Source organism: Meleagris gallopavo, chromosome 10, assembly GCF_000146605.3.
Source record: "Meleagris gallopavo isolate NT-WF06-2002-E0010 breed Aviagen turkey brand Nicholas breeding stock chromosome 10, Turkey_5.1, whole genome shotgun sequence".
Classification (NCBI taxonomy): domain Eukaryota; kingdom Metazoa; phylum Chordata; class Aves; order Galliformes; family Phasianidae; genus Meleagris; species Meleagris gallopavo.
In genome coordinates this window covers 11,329,958-11,345,379 of record NC_015020.2, presented here as the reverse complement: position 1 = coordinate 11,345,379, position 15,422 = coordinate 11,329,958, and the positions used below count along the sequence as shown (strand labels likewise).

General features: G+C 39.8%; 1 protein-coding gene across 1 annotated transcript; it reads right to left on the bottom strand.

The window, feature by feature from the left end:
* Positions 1–213: 213 nt before the first annotated feature.
* On the bottom strand, positions 214–11,402 carry METTL11B (methyltransferase like 11B). Its single transcript, XM_031554970.1, has 3 exons — positions 11,352–11,402; positions 10,090–10,339; positions 214–6,576 (listed from the first exon to the last, which is right to left on the bottom strand). Exons 1-3 carry the CDS (start codon positions 11,400–11,402, stop codon positions 6,302–6,304), a joined length of 576 nt encoding a protein of 191 aa, XP_031410830.1. The 3' UTR covers positions 214–6,301.
* Positions 11,403–15,422: the final 4,020 nt, after the last annotated feature.

Sequence of the window (15,422 nt, the reverse complement as noted above, 5' to 3'; positions counted from 1 at the left end):
GGAAGTTCTTTACAGAGAGAGTGGTGAGGTGCTGGAACAGCTGCCCAGAGAGGTTGTGGATGCCCCATCCCTGGAGGTGTTCAAGGCCAGGTTGGATGGGGTCCTGGGCAGCCTGGTCTGGTATTAAATGGGGAGGCTGGTGGCCCTGCGTGTGGCAGGGGGGTTGGAGATTCATGATCCTTGAGGTCCCTTCCATTCTGTGGAGTGGAATGGCCATTCTGTGATTTGTCAGAACCTAAGGAGCCTGTAGGCTCTTAGTAAAGTTCAGTACATAGGATAACCATGTAGAAGGTTTCTGGTAGAGCTGATCTCTCCTCAGTGACTGTAATGGGAAGTCTTGACAGTTACCTTAAAACGTCTCTTAGATGTCCGAATTAGGTAGGAAGCCTTTCACCCTTGTTGTGCCTGTGATTACTTGCAGCCATGGAGAAGGGAGCCCCAAGGTCATTAGGTTATTTTAGCTGATCCTACGTACCACATCACAAATCCTCATGATTGAGAGGCATAAGATACAGGCACTGTTCTTCAAAGAGACTAGGGTAGCCCCACGTGGAAGTAAGACATGCTAGGTGTCCCTTAGGAGATCCTGTCACAGAGTGTTGGGATGGAGCCAAGTTCAGCAAATGGCATCCAATGCTGATCTGGAAATGTTCTTGGCAAACCCTGCTGGACTATTTATTTGTGTGGTGGAGGATCCAGATTACACAACAGTCATCGTTCTTCTGCAGCTGATGATCCATTAAAAGCTGACAAGCCACATATATTTCAAGGACCACGGGTCACCTCAGCGAATACAAGCTGTCTGTTCAACATGTATGCAGTACATCTGCAAAACTGTTAACCGTGCGTACACACAACATACACATCTCCCTACGTTCACTTGCAAGCACTTAAGGGCTTTCAAATCTGGTCTCCCAGATAATTCTGTAAGCTTAGTCTTGAGTGAAGCTTAGGTTCTTAGAAGGCAGATCTTCAGAGATCTATAGGAATCCACTGACCAGCAAGCATCCATTGTTCAAATATCTCTAAAAACCTTAGTCTTAGGAGCTTGAGAATACCAGACTGGGTTAAAAAGCCTGCAAATTCAACATTTCTTGAAAGGAGAGACATGGAAGAGAGATGCTCCACCAATTTTGTGTCTTTATTTTTGCTGCAGGTGTACACTGCTTTGTCGTGTACTGATGCTTCAAGACGATCAGAAGCTGTATAAGTTCATGAGCACAATGTTCAGCCTGAGTCCTCTCTTTGCAGGACATACCAGCTTGGCCTAGGAAGCAGGCTAACCACAGCCACACTGTTTCAATCTGCTCTGAGCACAAACAAAATAAGTTTATGTCTGCCTGCAAAACACTCCATAGTTCCTGTAGTGGCCTAATTCACGAAGGTGTTAATCACTCACAGCTCCCACTTATAGAGAACTGTAATGCAGCCCAGATCACTCTTCTGTGCCTCAGTTTCCTCATCCAAGTCACAGTGATAACATATGCTTCAAGGTCTAGGGATGTACAGCATCATTCAAATACTGTTATTATTTATGGTGATAATGAGAATGTGAACTTTGTTTGGTATAAAGGTCTACTTGACATCACATGAAAAAGATGGGTATTAACTCCCATACTTGACATACAGCATGCTGTTATTGCTCTCAAATAAACAGAATTACCTCCTCTTAAAATCAAAGATAATCCATTTTATTTCAGTGAGATGTGGTGATGTCCATAGAGAACAAATCACGTTTGGCAAGTGGAGGAGGAATGTCTCAGCAAGTTAGAAGAAACATCAAAACTAAAGAAGAAGAATGGGATACAAGACACCTGAATTTAATCAGATGCAGCAGTCAGGTTCCTCTGGACAGGCCTACTGTCTGATGTGCCATCCTAAATACTCTGGGGATCTGGATTAACAGAATGGAAAGCAAACGAGACGATGGTATAAAGGGCACTTTAAGGTGTAACTGGTAAATCTTTTATCACTTGGCACTATGTCAGCTGATTATGGTAGTACGATAATATTCCTCACATTAATGTTGTGCCCCAGTGCCACGACTGATTTTTAATGTGTGTTTTGATATCCATGCCCATGCTCTTTGCTGGTTTCAACAGTCACAGCTCCTGAGGTCACACTGCACTTCTGCTTACCATTAGTAAAGAAGTGACTAAATCAGCTATAAGATGCACTTTCATTCCTACACCCACTGAGGAGAGAGGGTATTCTCTTACTTCAAGCCAATTCACTCTGAGCTGGTCTGAATTGCTCTGGAGATGCCTGTTATTTTTTCCTGCCCATCAGAGAGCCCAAGGTGGCTATTCCCTAGGCCAGGCACAGGGAAGATGCTTGAACCAATGCAATACATCTGAAGAGAAACAGCTTGGGCAAATACTTCTTGACAGGACAGTTCTTGAAATTACTTTCCTCTGGAAACTGCTGGCTTGTTTCACTAAATTTGGGGCCAGGAAACGTATGGAATTTATTATTTTGTAGGAAACTAATGTTTCACTTCAACTATTACAACGCCATATCATGTATTATATAAGATATCATCTCACATAACCTTTAAGTTTAGGTTAAATTATATAAATATCCAAACAAGAAATTCAAACTAAAAATTTTTCTGAAACAAAATATTTTAGAATATCCATTCAGTGGTACGTTTCAAAACAACGGCTCTCCCTTCCAATCAGAAAAAGACATTTGTAATGTCTGGGTCACTTTCTGAACACGAAAAGCTTGAGCTGCAACGGTTGCAGGAGCTGCACAGTTGGGATTGCTATTCACACTGCTTTGACGACTGATTCTGTATTTTGTTTTAGTTCCAGTAGCACATAAGGACTGTCAGGGCTAAGGGATCTCTTTGGCAAGGAACCTCTCATTCCTCACATTACATTCCTCACTCATACATTAAATGACACTGGCTTTCAGTCGTGCAGAAAATAAGCATCAGACCTGATATGGAACAACCTGACATTATGAAGAGTTTTGGCAGTGGCATGGCAGAAGTGAGCTTTAGCGTGCCTTAACTAAGAGACTGTTTAGTAGTTTGCTTGGGAGTAATATCTGATTGAATGACTAATTTGTTAATTCATTAATTACCTGCCAGTAGTGAACTATAGTTTGAGCTTGCAGGATCCTGAGCGTTCTGTGAAACTCGCTTCAGCTAGAGTACTGATATTGGATTAAATTCCTCTTAATTTTGAGATCAGGAGCAAGTACTTAAATGAACACCAAACAAATGGGATTCAAACTCCCACTGCAAACTGATAAGCTAAAGATTTAAACGCATGTTTTAAATAATCTGGAAGTTGAGGCAGAGCAACTGAGTTCTTATCCAGTGTTCGGACACCAAAGAGCAACTGATGCATGGATGGTTTCTAAGCAAGCTCTTCTCTTTGAAACTTGTGATTCATTATTATTATTATTACATTCTACAGTAAAGTCCAGAGAGGCCAGAACTTTTAAACCAAGAATGGCCCTTACCCAAATTCGTGAACTTTTTAAGAGTGTAACACCGCCCACAGCGGTTAACTGTGAATTTCTGAATTAAAATATACTTGGAAAAGGAGGAAAACAAAATATTATTCTGTCATAAGCAATCCCATGCATCTGTGCCCCTGGGGGGCTTGTGTTTCTTTACTCTTGAGGTTCATTATGTCACCAGAAAAGCTTTAATATTTTACTGTGGAAGCAACATAGCCATGAAACATTAATTTTCAGGAATGTGGTAACCATGAAATATGTTTTTTTCTACTAAGTTAAGACTTTACTTGGCTCCGTTCTCCATTAACTATTAAAATAGTTAAAATAACTAATTTTCATTACATGCTTACGCATATATAGTCTAGAAAATTAAAATAGGAGAGATGGACAAAATACAGAAAGAACTTTTTTACTTTGAAAAATCTGTTTCACTGATAACGATACCAGACATTTATATTCTGTCTTTTGTTCTAACCACTTTTCATGTGGTATCTACCTTGGGACAGCACCCCTCTGGTGGGTAAGTGTACAGCTTACTTATATACAGAATATATAAATATTCTGCACAACAACAGCTGGCAGCTACAATTTAGAGTTGTATAAAATTATTTACCTCCCTATTTCCATAATGCTGTTCTCTTGTCATTGAAGTGACCAACATCATTCAGATAAGCCTGGCACAGACACGAGGATTTCCAGTAGTTCCCAGGTATTCTGCACCATGGCAGAAGTTTCTGGCTGGAAGAAAAAATGATGTAGAACCAATTAATTTGTAATGCATGTCTAGAACTTTTAAATATTTGCCTGCTATTGCTAATGAGTATAGATAACTGTAGCACTGATGCTTCTTTCCTGTAAAACAAATGACTGGTTTTCCTTCGAATTTCTGCACATATTCATACTCACCCAATCACTGCACCAGCTTTGAACTGATGCTAAAATGGAATGAAAAAATTGTAGTGGTTTAATGGGAATTAAAAGCCCTTATTCCAAGGGACAATTCCAGAACAAAAGTTTTCACCTAGTGTTTTTATCATCATATGTTACATTTGCAATCATTACATTGCATAGTTGGTTCAAATGGAAGAATTAGCCAAGACATTCCAGAAGAATCTGTACCATGGGAACCATAGGTTCCTATGTTATATGACATGCCAGCCTATTCAACAAATCACCAGAGTTGTTTTTCCTTAATGCTGCAATTAGTGATGGCACATTAAAAAAAAAAACAAAAACAATTACTGGATAAGATTTGACAGCTAGAAGCCCTATGCCATAAATTGGAAATTCCCAACGTATGCATTCATATTGCTAGAGAAGATGAGCTACACAATTAAAACAAAACTGGAAATCTGTTATCAAAGGATGGCAAAGAGTACTAAAATCCAACTGAGAAGTTCCACATTGTCCCTTGTTGTCTTTGGGCTTCTGTGTGAGTTAATCTAACACAGGTGACAATATTTGACAAAGATAACTGTGCATACCACCACGTGGAGGATGTTTCCTAGAACCTTTTCCATCTAAACATGGACATTGGTCATAACACAACTTTTAAAAAAAGCCTAGTAAGTTGTTCCAGAATTGCAGGTGAATAAAATAAGACAAAAATTCTGAAAGTCAGAACAGTCCATTCTCACATTCTGAACAAGCCATATTTCATTTACATTTTTTGCTGCATTATAACAACAAAATTTTAAAATGTAAATCATTTTAGAAGTTTAACTCAAAGGAAATGTTTGATTTTGTCCATATTTCTCATTAGGACTATTACTGACTGTAAACAAAAAACAAAATTGTCTCTTCTTGCACTCATTCAGAATGAAGCAGAATATCAAATTCTGAAAATCTTTGCAAAAGGAACTCTGTCCTCCCACAGTGCTCTCTGTGCCTGTATGAAAGGGACAAGAAGCTCAACGTGTAATTTCTGTGAGCTCTAAGGAGACTGCATGTGTGTTAGCATTGTCAAATCCAGGCTTATACAGCTGCTGTCTGGATATAAATCATAGATGCTTTTGGGTTACTAACACCCTCTGCAATTTAGTACAGTTGTTAATTAATACAATACTGTATTAGTTCTTTTTGCATTCTAACTATTAACACCCCATGAAATCTCATTAGCTCTGCATATGGTGCCAGATTTGTTCTGAATGTGGGAAAGAAAGAAATTTACAGTGGTATGAATAATAAAGAGATGCTTTCAAGTGGTTTCCACTGTGAACATTTTGAAAAAACATTTTCCAGAAAGCAGATTGTGGGGCAATCTTTGCACAGATTTTCAAAGCAAACACACTTATGTGTCATATAATCTTTTCCCTGGAGCGTGAATATCCTTATGCACCACTATTGTCATACAGCAAGGTAGGTTAGGTTTTCCAGAAGTTATTTGAATATTCTGCTTCAGTGATCTGACAGTTTCTTCATAACTTCCAGGAAAAATATAGTTGCCAGTGAAAAACAGGCTTATTTGTTAATCCCTCATACAAAGCCCTCTAAAACGTATAAGCCACTAGAAAATAATTAGGCTGAAGTTTCTGTACTTAGTTGAGTTTTGTTGTAGTATTGGCTCTTGAATGAAAGAGAAATCCTACGAGGAGCTGTCAGAAAGTCTTTTAAAAATGGTGAAGCAGGCAGGATTTAGAAGCAGACTGTTGCCTGGAGAAGCTGGCTCAATTGTAATTCTCTCTTGATCCTTCAGAAGTTGCTGCCTTAGAATTACAGTGGTAGCAGGACGTAGCCAGTAGTATTCTAGCAGGTGTTTTTCTTCCCCTTTGTCCTCCCCAGCCCTGTCATTCATCCGTAGTCCAGTCTTTGCTGCCACATTATGCAATCAGGAATGGGCAGAGCGTTTCTGCATGGCCAACATCCAGACAGGGACGCACTGCTCAGGGAATCCCTCCTGCCTCTCCTCTTGCAGGATGATGAGCCCACTCATTTCAATGAGGCTGCGGAGGATGTTCAGGTCTCGGATCACACTGCTGTCCAGACAATCCAGGATACAGCCCTCCCTGGCTACATTGTCCTTGAGAATGATAACACCATTATCCTTCAAGCCTTTCTGGCACCGGATGAGAAACTTCAGGAGATCTTTATCTGTCAGATATCCTACAGGTGAAAAGATGGAAAATAGACCACTATTAACCATTCATACAGCCTCCCTCTGAACATATCATAACAGTGGCTTGATTTGATTCTCCATATCCCTTTTATTGCTGGAATAGTTCTAGATCTGCCAGATTTCAGAATGAAAACCTGGGCAAATCAATAAGACCATCAGTTACAAACTCAAATCGATATTTATGATCCATATTCACAGCAGCAACAGATGTGGACAGAAGTCAATGGGAATAGTGGAGAAAATAGTGGGTGCCGAAGGGTTCTTTAATCTGGTGGTCAAAGTCATGATAGGAATCACTGGCAGGAAGCTGGAACCAAACAAATTCAAACTGGAAATAAGAGACAAATATTTCAACAGTGCAAGTAACTACCAATTGGAAGCAACCAACAGAAGCGGTGGATTTACCACCTCTTCAAGTCCTCAAATCTAGTGCGACTGACTTTCTCAAGATAATGTTTTAAGTGAACACAAACCATTCAATACAAGAGTAAAACAATGGAATGTAACAGCAAGTGATACAGAATAGGTCAAATTAGATAATCTAACAGTCACTTCTGGCTTTTTATGCTACAAATTTCTATATGCATCCATCAAAGCAGCTGTAAATTACAACCAAATTACCAAATAAACTCTATATTACTCCATACTGTTCTGATTTCTGCATAGACCATATTAAAAGTTAGTGTATTTAAATATATATGTTCTTGAGATTGTGTTTTCTATTCTTCTTCTCAAAGATCAATAATTCTGTTAACATCAGGAGAGTGGAGCTCAGAGAAGAGCAAAATGAGAACCCACATATGAAACCTATTTAAAATGAATTAACAAGGGCAGGTGGTCAAGAACTGAATGAAAAACTCAAAAAAAGTTGCTTTTAATTTTTAGTCAAAATATTTAGTTTTCTTCGTGGTAGATCTAAACTTTTATAAATGCGGGCTGTCATTTCAAAACCACATTTTGATATAGCTTGTCAGTTTGTTTTTTTTTTTAACTACTTCCCTCTCACTAAAAAAAAAAAAGACTCAGAACAAAAACTGAATACCTTCCAAACTGTAGGAAAATTGCAATTTCAGTTTGAAATTTAAACTTTCATTTTTATTTCTTCAAAAAGAAAGAACCTGAGCTGATTTAATTATGTATATGCAAGACAAATCAAGATTGCATGGGCTAGAGTCTTTGAATCATTTGGCTGCTCTTAACCTAGTTCTTAGCCCAATTTCCCCATCCAAAAATACACGATCTTCCTTGCATTGCTAACTGCCAGTTAGTCCTGCTCCATTCCACCCAGAAGCGTTGAGCTTGCTGGCATTTTTCATCCAAAGTCAAGGTAGTGGTAGAAGCTTCATCAGTACTTCAAGTCACTATTTAGGTCATAGCAATTGATGGCTGAAAGGTGGAAGGAGATTCAGCTCTGCTAGACAAAAGGCATATGCTGCTTTTGCCATTGATAACACAAAAGTAATAAGCACAGCTCCAGATAAATCTTCATTCATTCTGTCTCACGTTGCCATGGGTTTGTTCATGAGATAAGAGCAATGATTGACTACTCAAAAAGAACAAAAGTAGAAAGGAAAATGATACTCTTCTGAAGCAACTTGCTTATATAGCTATAAAGGAACAACCTATTCTAAGACCAATCTCATTACTTTTTAAGACTATGTATAAAGGACAAGTTGCTACTCTTAAGGTCTCCTATACGAATTTTTCTGCCTTTGCCCAAAAAAGGCACTTCCAGGGTTTTGACATGGAGTTATTCAGGCCTCTTGTGCTTCAGAATAATGAGTCCTGCCCACTGAAACTGCACAAGGGACACTCTACAGCAGTAAAGATTTTAAACAGCATGGAAAATATCTACTACAACTGGTATTTCTGACTGATTGATTCAGGAGAATGAAAAGTTGACTTTTCAGGTCACCTTCAATTCACTTCTCCTGCAGCTGTATGAATATTCTGTTCTCTTACAGCCTTACAATACTTTTCATGCAAGGATCACTGCACACTTTACAAAAGTAATTAATTCTCACACTATTGCTTTAAGTAGGAGGGAAAAAAATTGGAACAAGGAACAGAGCCCACATTGTCTAATTGTCTGTCTGCTGCTCTTACTGCTGCAATGCATTCACTGAGTGACTGCAGGAAAGGACACATTTGTTATTTGGGGAGCAGTTGCCTTGGGACATAGCTAAGTGAACCTCTTTGATGAGCATTAGTGCATGCAACAGACAGTCATCTGCTGATAGGTTTTGGTGATTTCACCATGCTTTTTCACAGCTTATTTCCTGAAATATTCCCAGGTCTCAAACAATCATCAGCTTCAGAACTACCCCTGAGAACATCAGTTTGAAGGAGGGACACCCAATGGCAAAGGCTAAGAAAAGACTAAAGGGGGTATCCCTGAAGGGGCACTTAGCCTAATGGGTTCTACATGCGAGGGGTATATGACATTCCAGGGGTTGCCACAAGATCTTGGCAGGAAATGTCCAAGGATGCCAAGCTACAATGCAGAAGTGGTGAATCATGGGTGGAAAGTGACTTCTGGCAAAGAACCAAGGGAAACTATCCTTAAATGCAGAAACAGTTTATCTTGTAAGCAAAAAAAAAAAACAAAAAAACAAAAACCAAGAACCCTACCACTCGTTCTGCATCCAAATGCTGGGGCTGCCCTATCTGCAAGGGGCAAAGATGTCTCAAAATGGCTCTTCTTCCTTGTGAGACTGCTTGGCTGTCTGGAGTACCTGATGACTCATGAAAAATACGGGCAAAGGTGTGTCCAAAATTGGCTAATATTCAATAGGCCAAGAATGAGGGTCATACAATTCTCACATTTTTTTCTGGTAGGCAAGCTTGATCCTCACATATCAGTACTGTCAAAGTGTTACAGCCTTTCTCCCATCACATGCCAGATGCAGAGGTGTTGATAGACCATTGCACACAAATGAGGTCAACCTATCTGTCTGCAATATTGGTAGCTATGAGGGAGGGAGGATTCCTGCTCAGTATAAAAGGGGCGTGTGTGTGTGTGTATATGACCTACTCCCCCATTGCACTATAGTATGCAAGCTGCTCCTGCTACATGTACCTTCCTCCAGCACATGGCCTGAAAGAAAAAAAAAAAGCATCTTGATCTGTATCCACTGTGCACATGGCTGGGGAGAACTCCCAGAAGTCCACTGCAAGATTATTTTTTCCCTGGGCTGACAGGGAAACATGACAAGTTTAAGAAGATATGGACTGTGGGGACTGCCTGATTCCACAGAAAAGCTTTAGTACTGCAGGAGTTTCTTTTTTGTTTTCTACTTGCTTGTCGTGGCTGCTATGGGACCAGGCACTGGGAGTGAATGAAGGCAGCACCTTGTGCTTCCAGCACTTATCAGTCTTGGCCTGGCACCATCAAAGATTTGAGAATCTCTTTTTACAGCTGCACCATTCTTTTAACAGTAATTTCAGCACAGGCCGTGTAGTTGTGAGATGCTGGGCTGGACGAATCGTGCTGAACTAACCTGAAACCCACTGAATCCAGATGACATCATATCTTTGTGGGGCTGGAGTGAATTCCTGGAGACTTTTGCAATAATACATTTCTACTCTGTCCTCCTCGCCCTGCAGGTAGTTCGGGACCTCAGCCAGGAAATTTTCCATCATATCCACCAGTTCCACACTCTTGAAAATTGGTAACAGGACATGCTTGCTGATCCGACCTATCCCAGAGCCACAGTCCAGGGCGCGGTTGGTGCCAGCTTTCCCCACCCCCTGTGAAACACAAGAAAATCATTTGAAATCTGAAAAAAATACTACCTGAAAGATCAGAGCAACTGTGTTACCAGTTACCAGCCTTTTGTCCACCAAGCCTAGTATCTTGTCTCTGTACTTGTTCAGGGCAGTTGCAAGATTGGTGAGAACTCTGAACGCTATCAGTACACCTTAGGATAGCTATTAAGCTGCTAGGCTGCATTCCCAGATAATGTCTGGATGCATTTTTCCTCCATAATTACTTTCCACAGCTTGGAGCAGAACGCAGTGACCTGCAGAACCTCACACTGAGTGTCCAAGCCAGTAAGCAAGAGGAGCAAAGACAAACCTCCCCTTGTGCTCCAGCTGGCACACACTATTCCGCCCCTGAGCTGACATTGCACGAAGTTCTCCTCCTCAACAGCCAGCATCCCAGATCTCCAGCAGCCCCTGCTCATTTGGAGCTGCAAAACAAAAGCTGCAGTTGAGATTTCTTCATTGTAGCCCTGCTACAATGCTGTTTTTGCTTGATACAAGAGAATATTTCACAAATTCTTAGCTCTCTCAGAAGAACCACTGGTCTTCGCAAAGTCCTTCCAGCTCCATCATTTATTTATATCTTACAGTCAACAGCATGACTAGGTCAGTCTTATTAAATTCTGAACACAGTAAAGACTCAACAAAAGAATAAGCATATACCAAACACTGCACACAAGAAATAGATATTCTGTGCTCCACAAGTTACAAGGTGTCCATGGACATCTCTGCAGAGACAGAGCATCCTTGTGATGAGCGCAACTTTCAAAACAAGCTGTGTTTGAACAAAGATCTTGGAGACTTAGCTAACTTACAACAACACAAAAGTTTGGGCTGGAACATATTCAGAATTTCTTCTTTAAACATAGAGACAAGCAAGATGACTGAGTAGATCTTGCTTAAGTGCTATTTTTTATTCCTAAATATCATCTCTGGATAGAGATCAGAGAAGAAATTGTGGCACAAAGGATACATCTGTGAGAAAATAATGAGTTACTGTAAAAGGATCTTCATAATGAAAGCTGTATTTCACTCCTAAAGCTTCCATTCTAGCAATAAAAAGGCTCTTAAGAGCATGCTGCTGTTGTATAAAACAGAAATTTTAAGTCTGTACAGGCACTGGCCATGGAATTGGAGCTCCCCTGGCCAAAGTTATCTGTTAAACAAATATATTAAAAGCAAATGTAAACAGCTTTTCCCTGTCCCTGGAAGTGAGAGCTGAAGCAAAACCTATGGGCCAAAGTCCCTGCAACAACTTCACAGCTCTTAAGTGAAATAAGTCCTGGAAGAGTCTAGCTCTTTCTGCTTACTGGGAGACCCCCCTTCCCCCTCCCCCTCCCCCCCCCCCCCCCCACCATGTAATGACTAAGCATAAATCATGTAACTCACTGCTTTTTTGGCCTTGCTTCAGTGGGTAATTCAGTAGATTATTAAGGTCAAAGGACAGTACTGTCAGTGACACGACTATGAATAGCTCAGCTGAACATCTACAGTTACATGGAGTAACTGTAGAAAGAGCACAAGGACCTGAAAGGCTCTCACCAGCCTCTGGAGCTGCTGGTCCCAATTTGTATACCTAAGAAGATTAATCTCCTGATGTGTGCAAGAGTCCACAAGCCTTCAACCCTATTGGACTCTGGAGACGACCTGTTTGTAGTTAGCCAGAAAATGTGAGCTATTCTTCATTCACAGGCTGCACTTAGGAGCATGTGGCTTTTACTGAGGACCAGACTAAGCTGTAGCAGAAAGTTCACGAGAAGAGAAGGAACCGTGTCTTTACAAGGTGTGTTTCCATACTGTTTGATGGCAGATACATATAGACCTAATAAGTTGATGCAATTAAGTACAGCGCTTCAAGAATGCTGGTGAGAAAGCAGGAATTGTTTACTAAAAAAGCTAGAAAAATTAGCCTAAAATTAGCCATACAACTTTGACTTTGATACCTGTGTTTCAGAGACCCTGTAATCACAGTACCTTACCAAAAATTGGGAATTCATCTCCTATGAGATGCGTCACAGCAAGGACCCGTGATGACACATCTCCATTTACCATCAAGAAGGAAAGGAAACAACCATGAGAGCTGAGGCTCAATCCCACACTTCACTGACAGGGAGCAAGAGTACCAGGCAGTCAGACGAGAAGCCCTGCAAAGCACCACAGCACTGTTTGCAATGAAAATGTTGACATAATTCCATGTTCAGCTAATATATTTTCAGTTTGGGAGTGCTCAGAGCTTTGACAGGGTATTAACATTTTCCTTGGAAGGCAATCATTTTCCCAAAAGCCTAATTGAGTTGAAAACTGGACTTCTTATTTAAAGAAATAGCATAAGTGAAAATTTTAAGCCAGGGCAGGCTTCAAAATTTAAGATTGACTGCTTCTCTGCTTACATGCTTCCTGTTACTCTGAATCACTGTCATTGAGGACATGTACACACCCAAACGTTCTGCTGTAGAACTGAATAGGGCACTCACAAAAGTTCATTAGGTATAAAAGATCTGTGGCATATGTTTTTGATGGTGCTACTGCAGGTCTTGGAAGGGCAGGAAGGCAGCATAGATATGAAAGGAAAATAAAGAAACCACAGTTCAATAAATAGTTAAAAAACAGTTTTCTTCCTCATTTATATAAATATCAGGCTTTGAACAAAATCTTTTCCATCTCCCTGATCAAACAGCAGTCACTTTCCAGAAGCTTTTCATTCAGCAGGTCCCCAATTAGACAGCTGAACCAAGGGCAAGACAGGGCAGAAAGGAAGACAGTTTTTTGGGGGGAGCTATAAGGACAATAAAATCCCCAGCTGTACTATTTCACACACCTGTAGATCATGAATGTTCCCGAATTAATGGTTCTTTGTTTGTTTGTTTTTTTTAAAGATTATCTCTGGATTAGGCACTTGAAAACACGGAGTCTGTACGGACATCAAAGCTTGAATTGGCATGAATACATTGCCATAAATATACAATGGTATGGCTCTGCTGATAACCCTTCAGGTATGACGGCACCAAAGACAACCTATAGCTTGTCTATATAGCGCTGTTGGCTCCCGTTCTAACTCAAATGTTGCTCTTGGTTTGAGTTCTGCCCACACACACATAAAACCTCTTAACTTGAGCACAGTGGCACTTTTAACTCAGTTTGACTCGCCTGGGCAGGAGACAGGCTAAAATATAAGTGAAGTCCTTGGTTTTCTACTGCCTTTTTGTAATTCCTTCCATGCACCCAGGCAAGATAAATTCTACCATGGTAAGGAAATCTGTAGCTCAGTTTACAGTGGTGCTAAAAAACATGTAAAGAAATGCCATACACGAAGGTATGCAACATCAGTCATGGAAGGGAAATGTCACTGTGTGGCATTTCCACACCAGCCAAACTAACTGAAGGGTAATTTGAGTGGAACTGGGCAACTGTTTTTTAAGGAGCACTAGTTCTGCCAGAAAAAAAGTTTTGGAAGAAAACTGTGATATCGATACCTCAAATCTAGAGAGCAGTTTTAGCCAAGAAACATGGGAAAGAATGTTGAAAATGTTAAGATATTTCTTTTTGACTGCATTCAAGGAAAAAAAAAAAACAACTGTCAGGTTTTCATTTTCTAAACAGCATTTTTCATTTTGGAATTGACATATCTTAAGAACAACAGGAAAAAAAAAAATCAGAGGGCAAAACAATCAAAAACCTAACTTAAATATGTACAGTTGATCTGAGACTAATTTCCTTTTCTGATTTTGTTAAACTTTTTTTTAAGAAAGCATAGCTTATGTTTGGGTCAACAAATTGTTTTCTACTTTGATTGCCGTATTGGTAAAAAAATATTCAGAGACAAACTTGGGAAGACATGGCTCTGATGAGCTGTACAATAAAGTCACTACTACAGACAGCCTGTAATATCTTTATCTGATCAGGTAGGATTCAAGTTGCAGTAGTAAGGAAGGAAAATAAATCTTAAGTAAAACAACTAATTGACTGTATCTTGAGAGAGGACAGGCTGTAATAAACTAAATCAGAATTAACAAAACATGCAGATTCCTTTCTCTTTTTTTTTTTTTCCTTGTTTGATCTTGGCCATTCAGAATATCCTTTCTATCCCTGGCTAATAATAGGAGTAGAAGCTCTGCTTTGGAGTATTTTGTATCTGTCATCACACCTGATGCATTGGGTATGATGTCTCTTTGGCACATGAAACTCTGCTACAGACTGTACTTCTTTCCTTTTCAGGTCTTGGAGATGAGAAAGCTTAACAGTGTGATATAAACTTGCTGTTCAGGAAACTGAATCTGTATGATGACTAGGAAGCATGAAATCTTTCCCTGAAGACAGGCTTGTCCACCATGTGAATTCCAAATATACCTTAAAAAAAAAAGACACTTAAAATTTAAGGGATGTACCTGGAGCTGGCTCTACGTTTACAAGTTATGCTTCATTTTTACTGAAAGCACCACTTTACTATTGCTCATCTTCTGAACTTCCTTTGTTTTCTTATTTTGTAAGAAAATGAATACAGTGAGGCCTTGAGATGTTGTGAAGCTGCTTTACAAAAAATCTTAGACACATCGAGGCCTTAAAATGCTGTGAAGTCATCAATACAAAAGACTGAATAGAAACAAAGCAGCTGTTCACTTAGGTAACTGTGTTTTGTTGGCATACTGTCCCAAGAGTCTATCATACACAGTGAACTTTGCCATCAGTTGCTCTTCACTGCTAGACAGGATTTCCATCTGTTGTTAAACCACACTTATTTTTCATCCAAATCCATTTTAACTGTGCCCTTTTTTTATACACAAGATCTCATTCACTTATTGAGCTTTTTTCCACAATAGGTCATTAAGGCTAAAAAAAAAGAGTCATCTAGTTAAGCAAAATTTGTACATTTTGAGTAGAAAATGAAAGCTTTATGGTAGCATCATGTAGAACTTGTAATTTTGTGAGTAGGAAAATTTATGAAATTCAGTTCCCTGTAACTTTGTGGGTTCTTTAGCATCTAATATAGTTGTTGAGCTAATTCAGCAGGCTTCTTATCCCCAGGAAGGGAAAGAGGCAGTTGGAAAACCTTTGGGCCAAACTTAAAAAA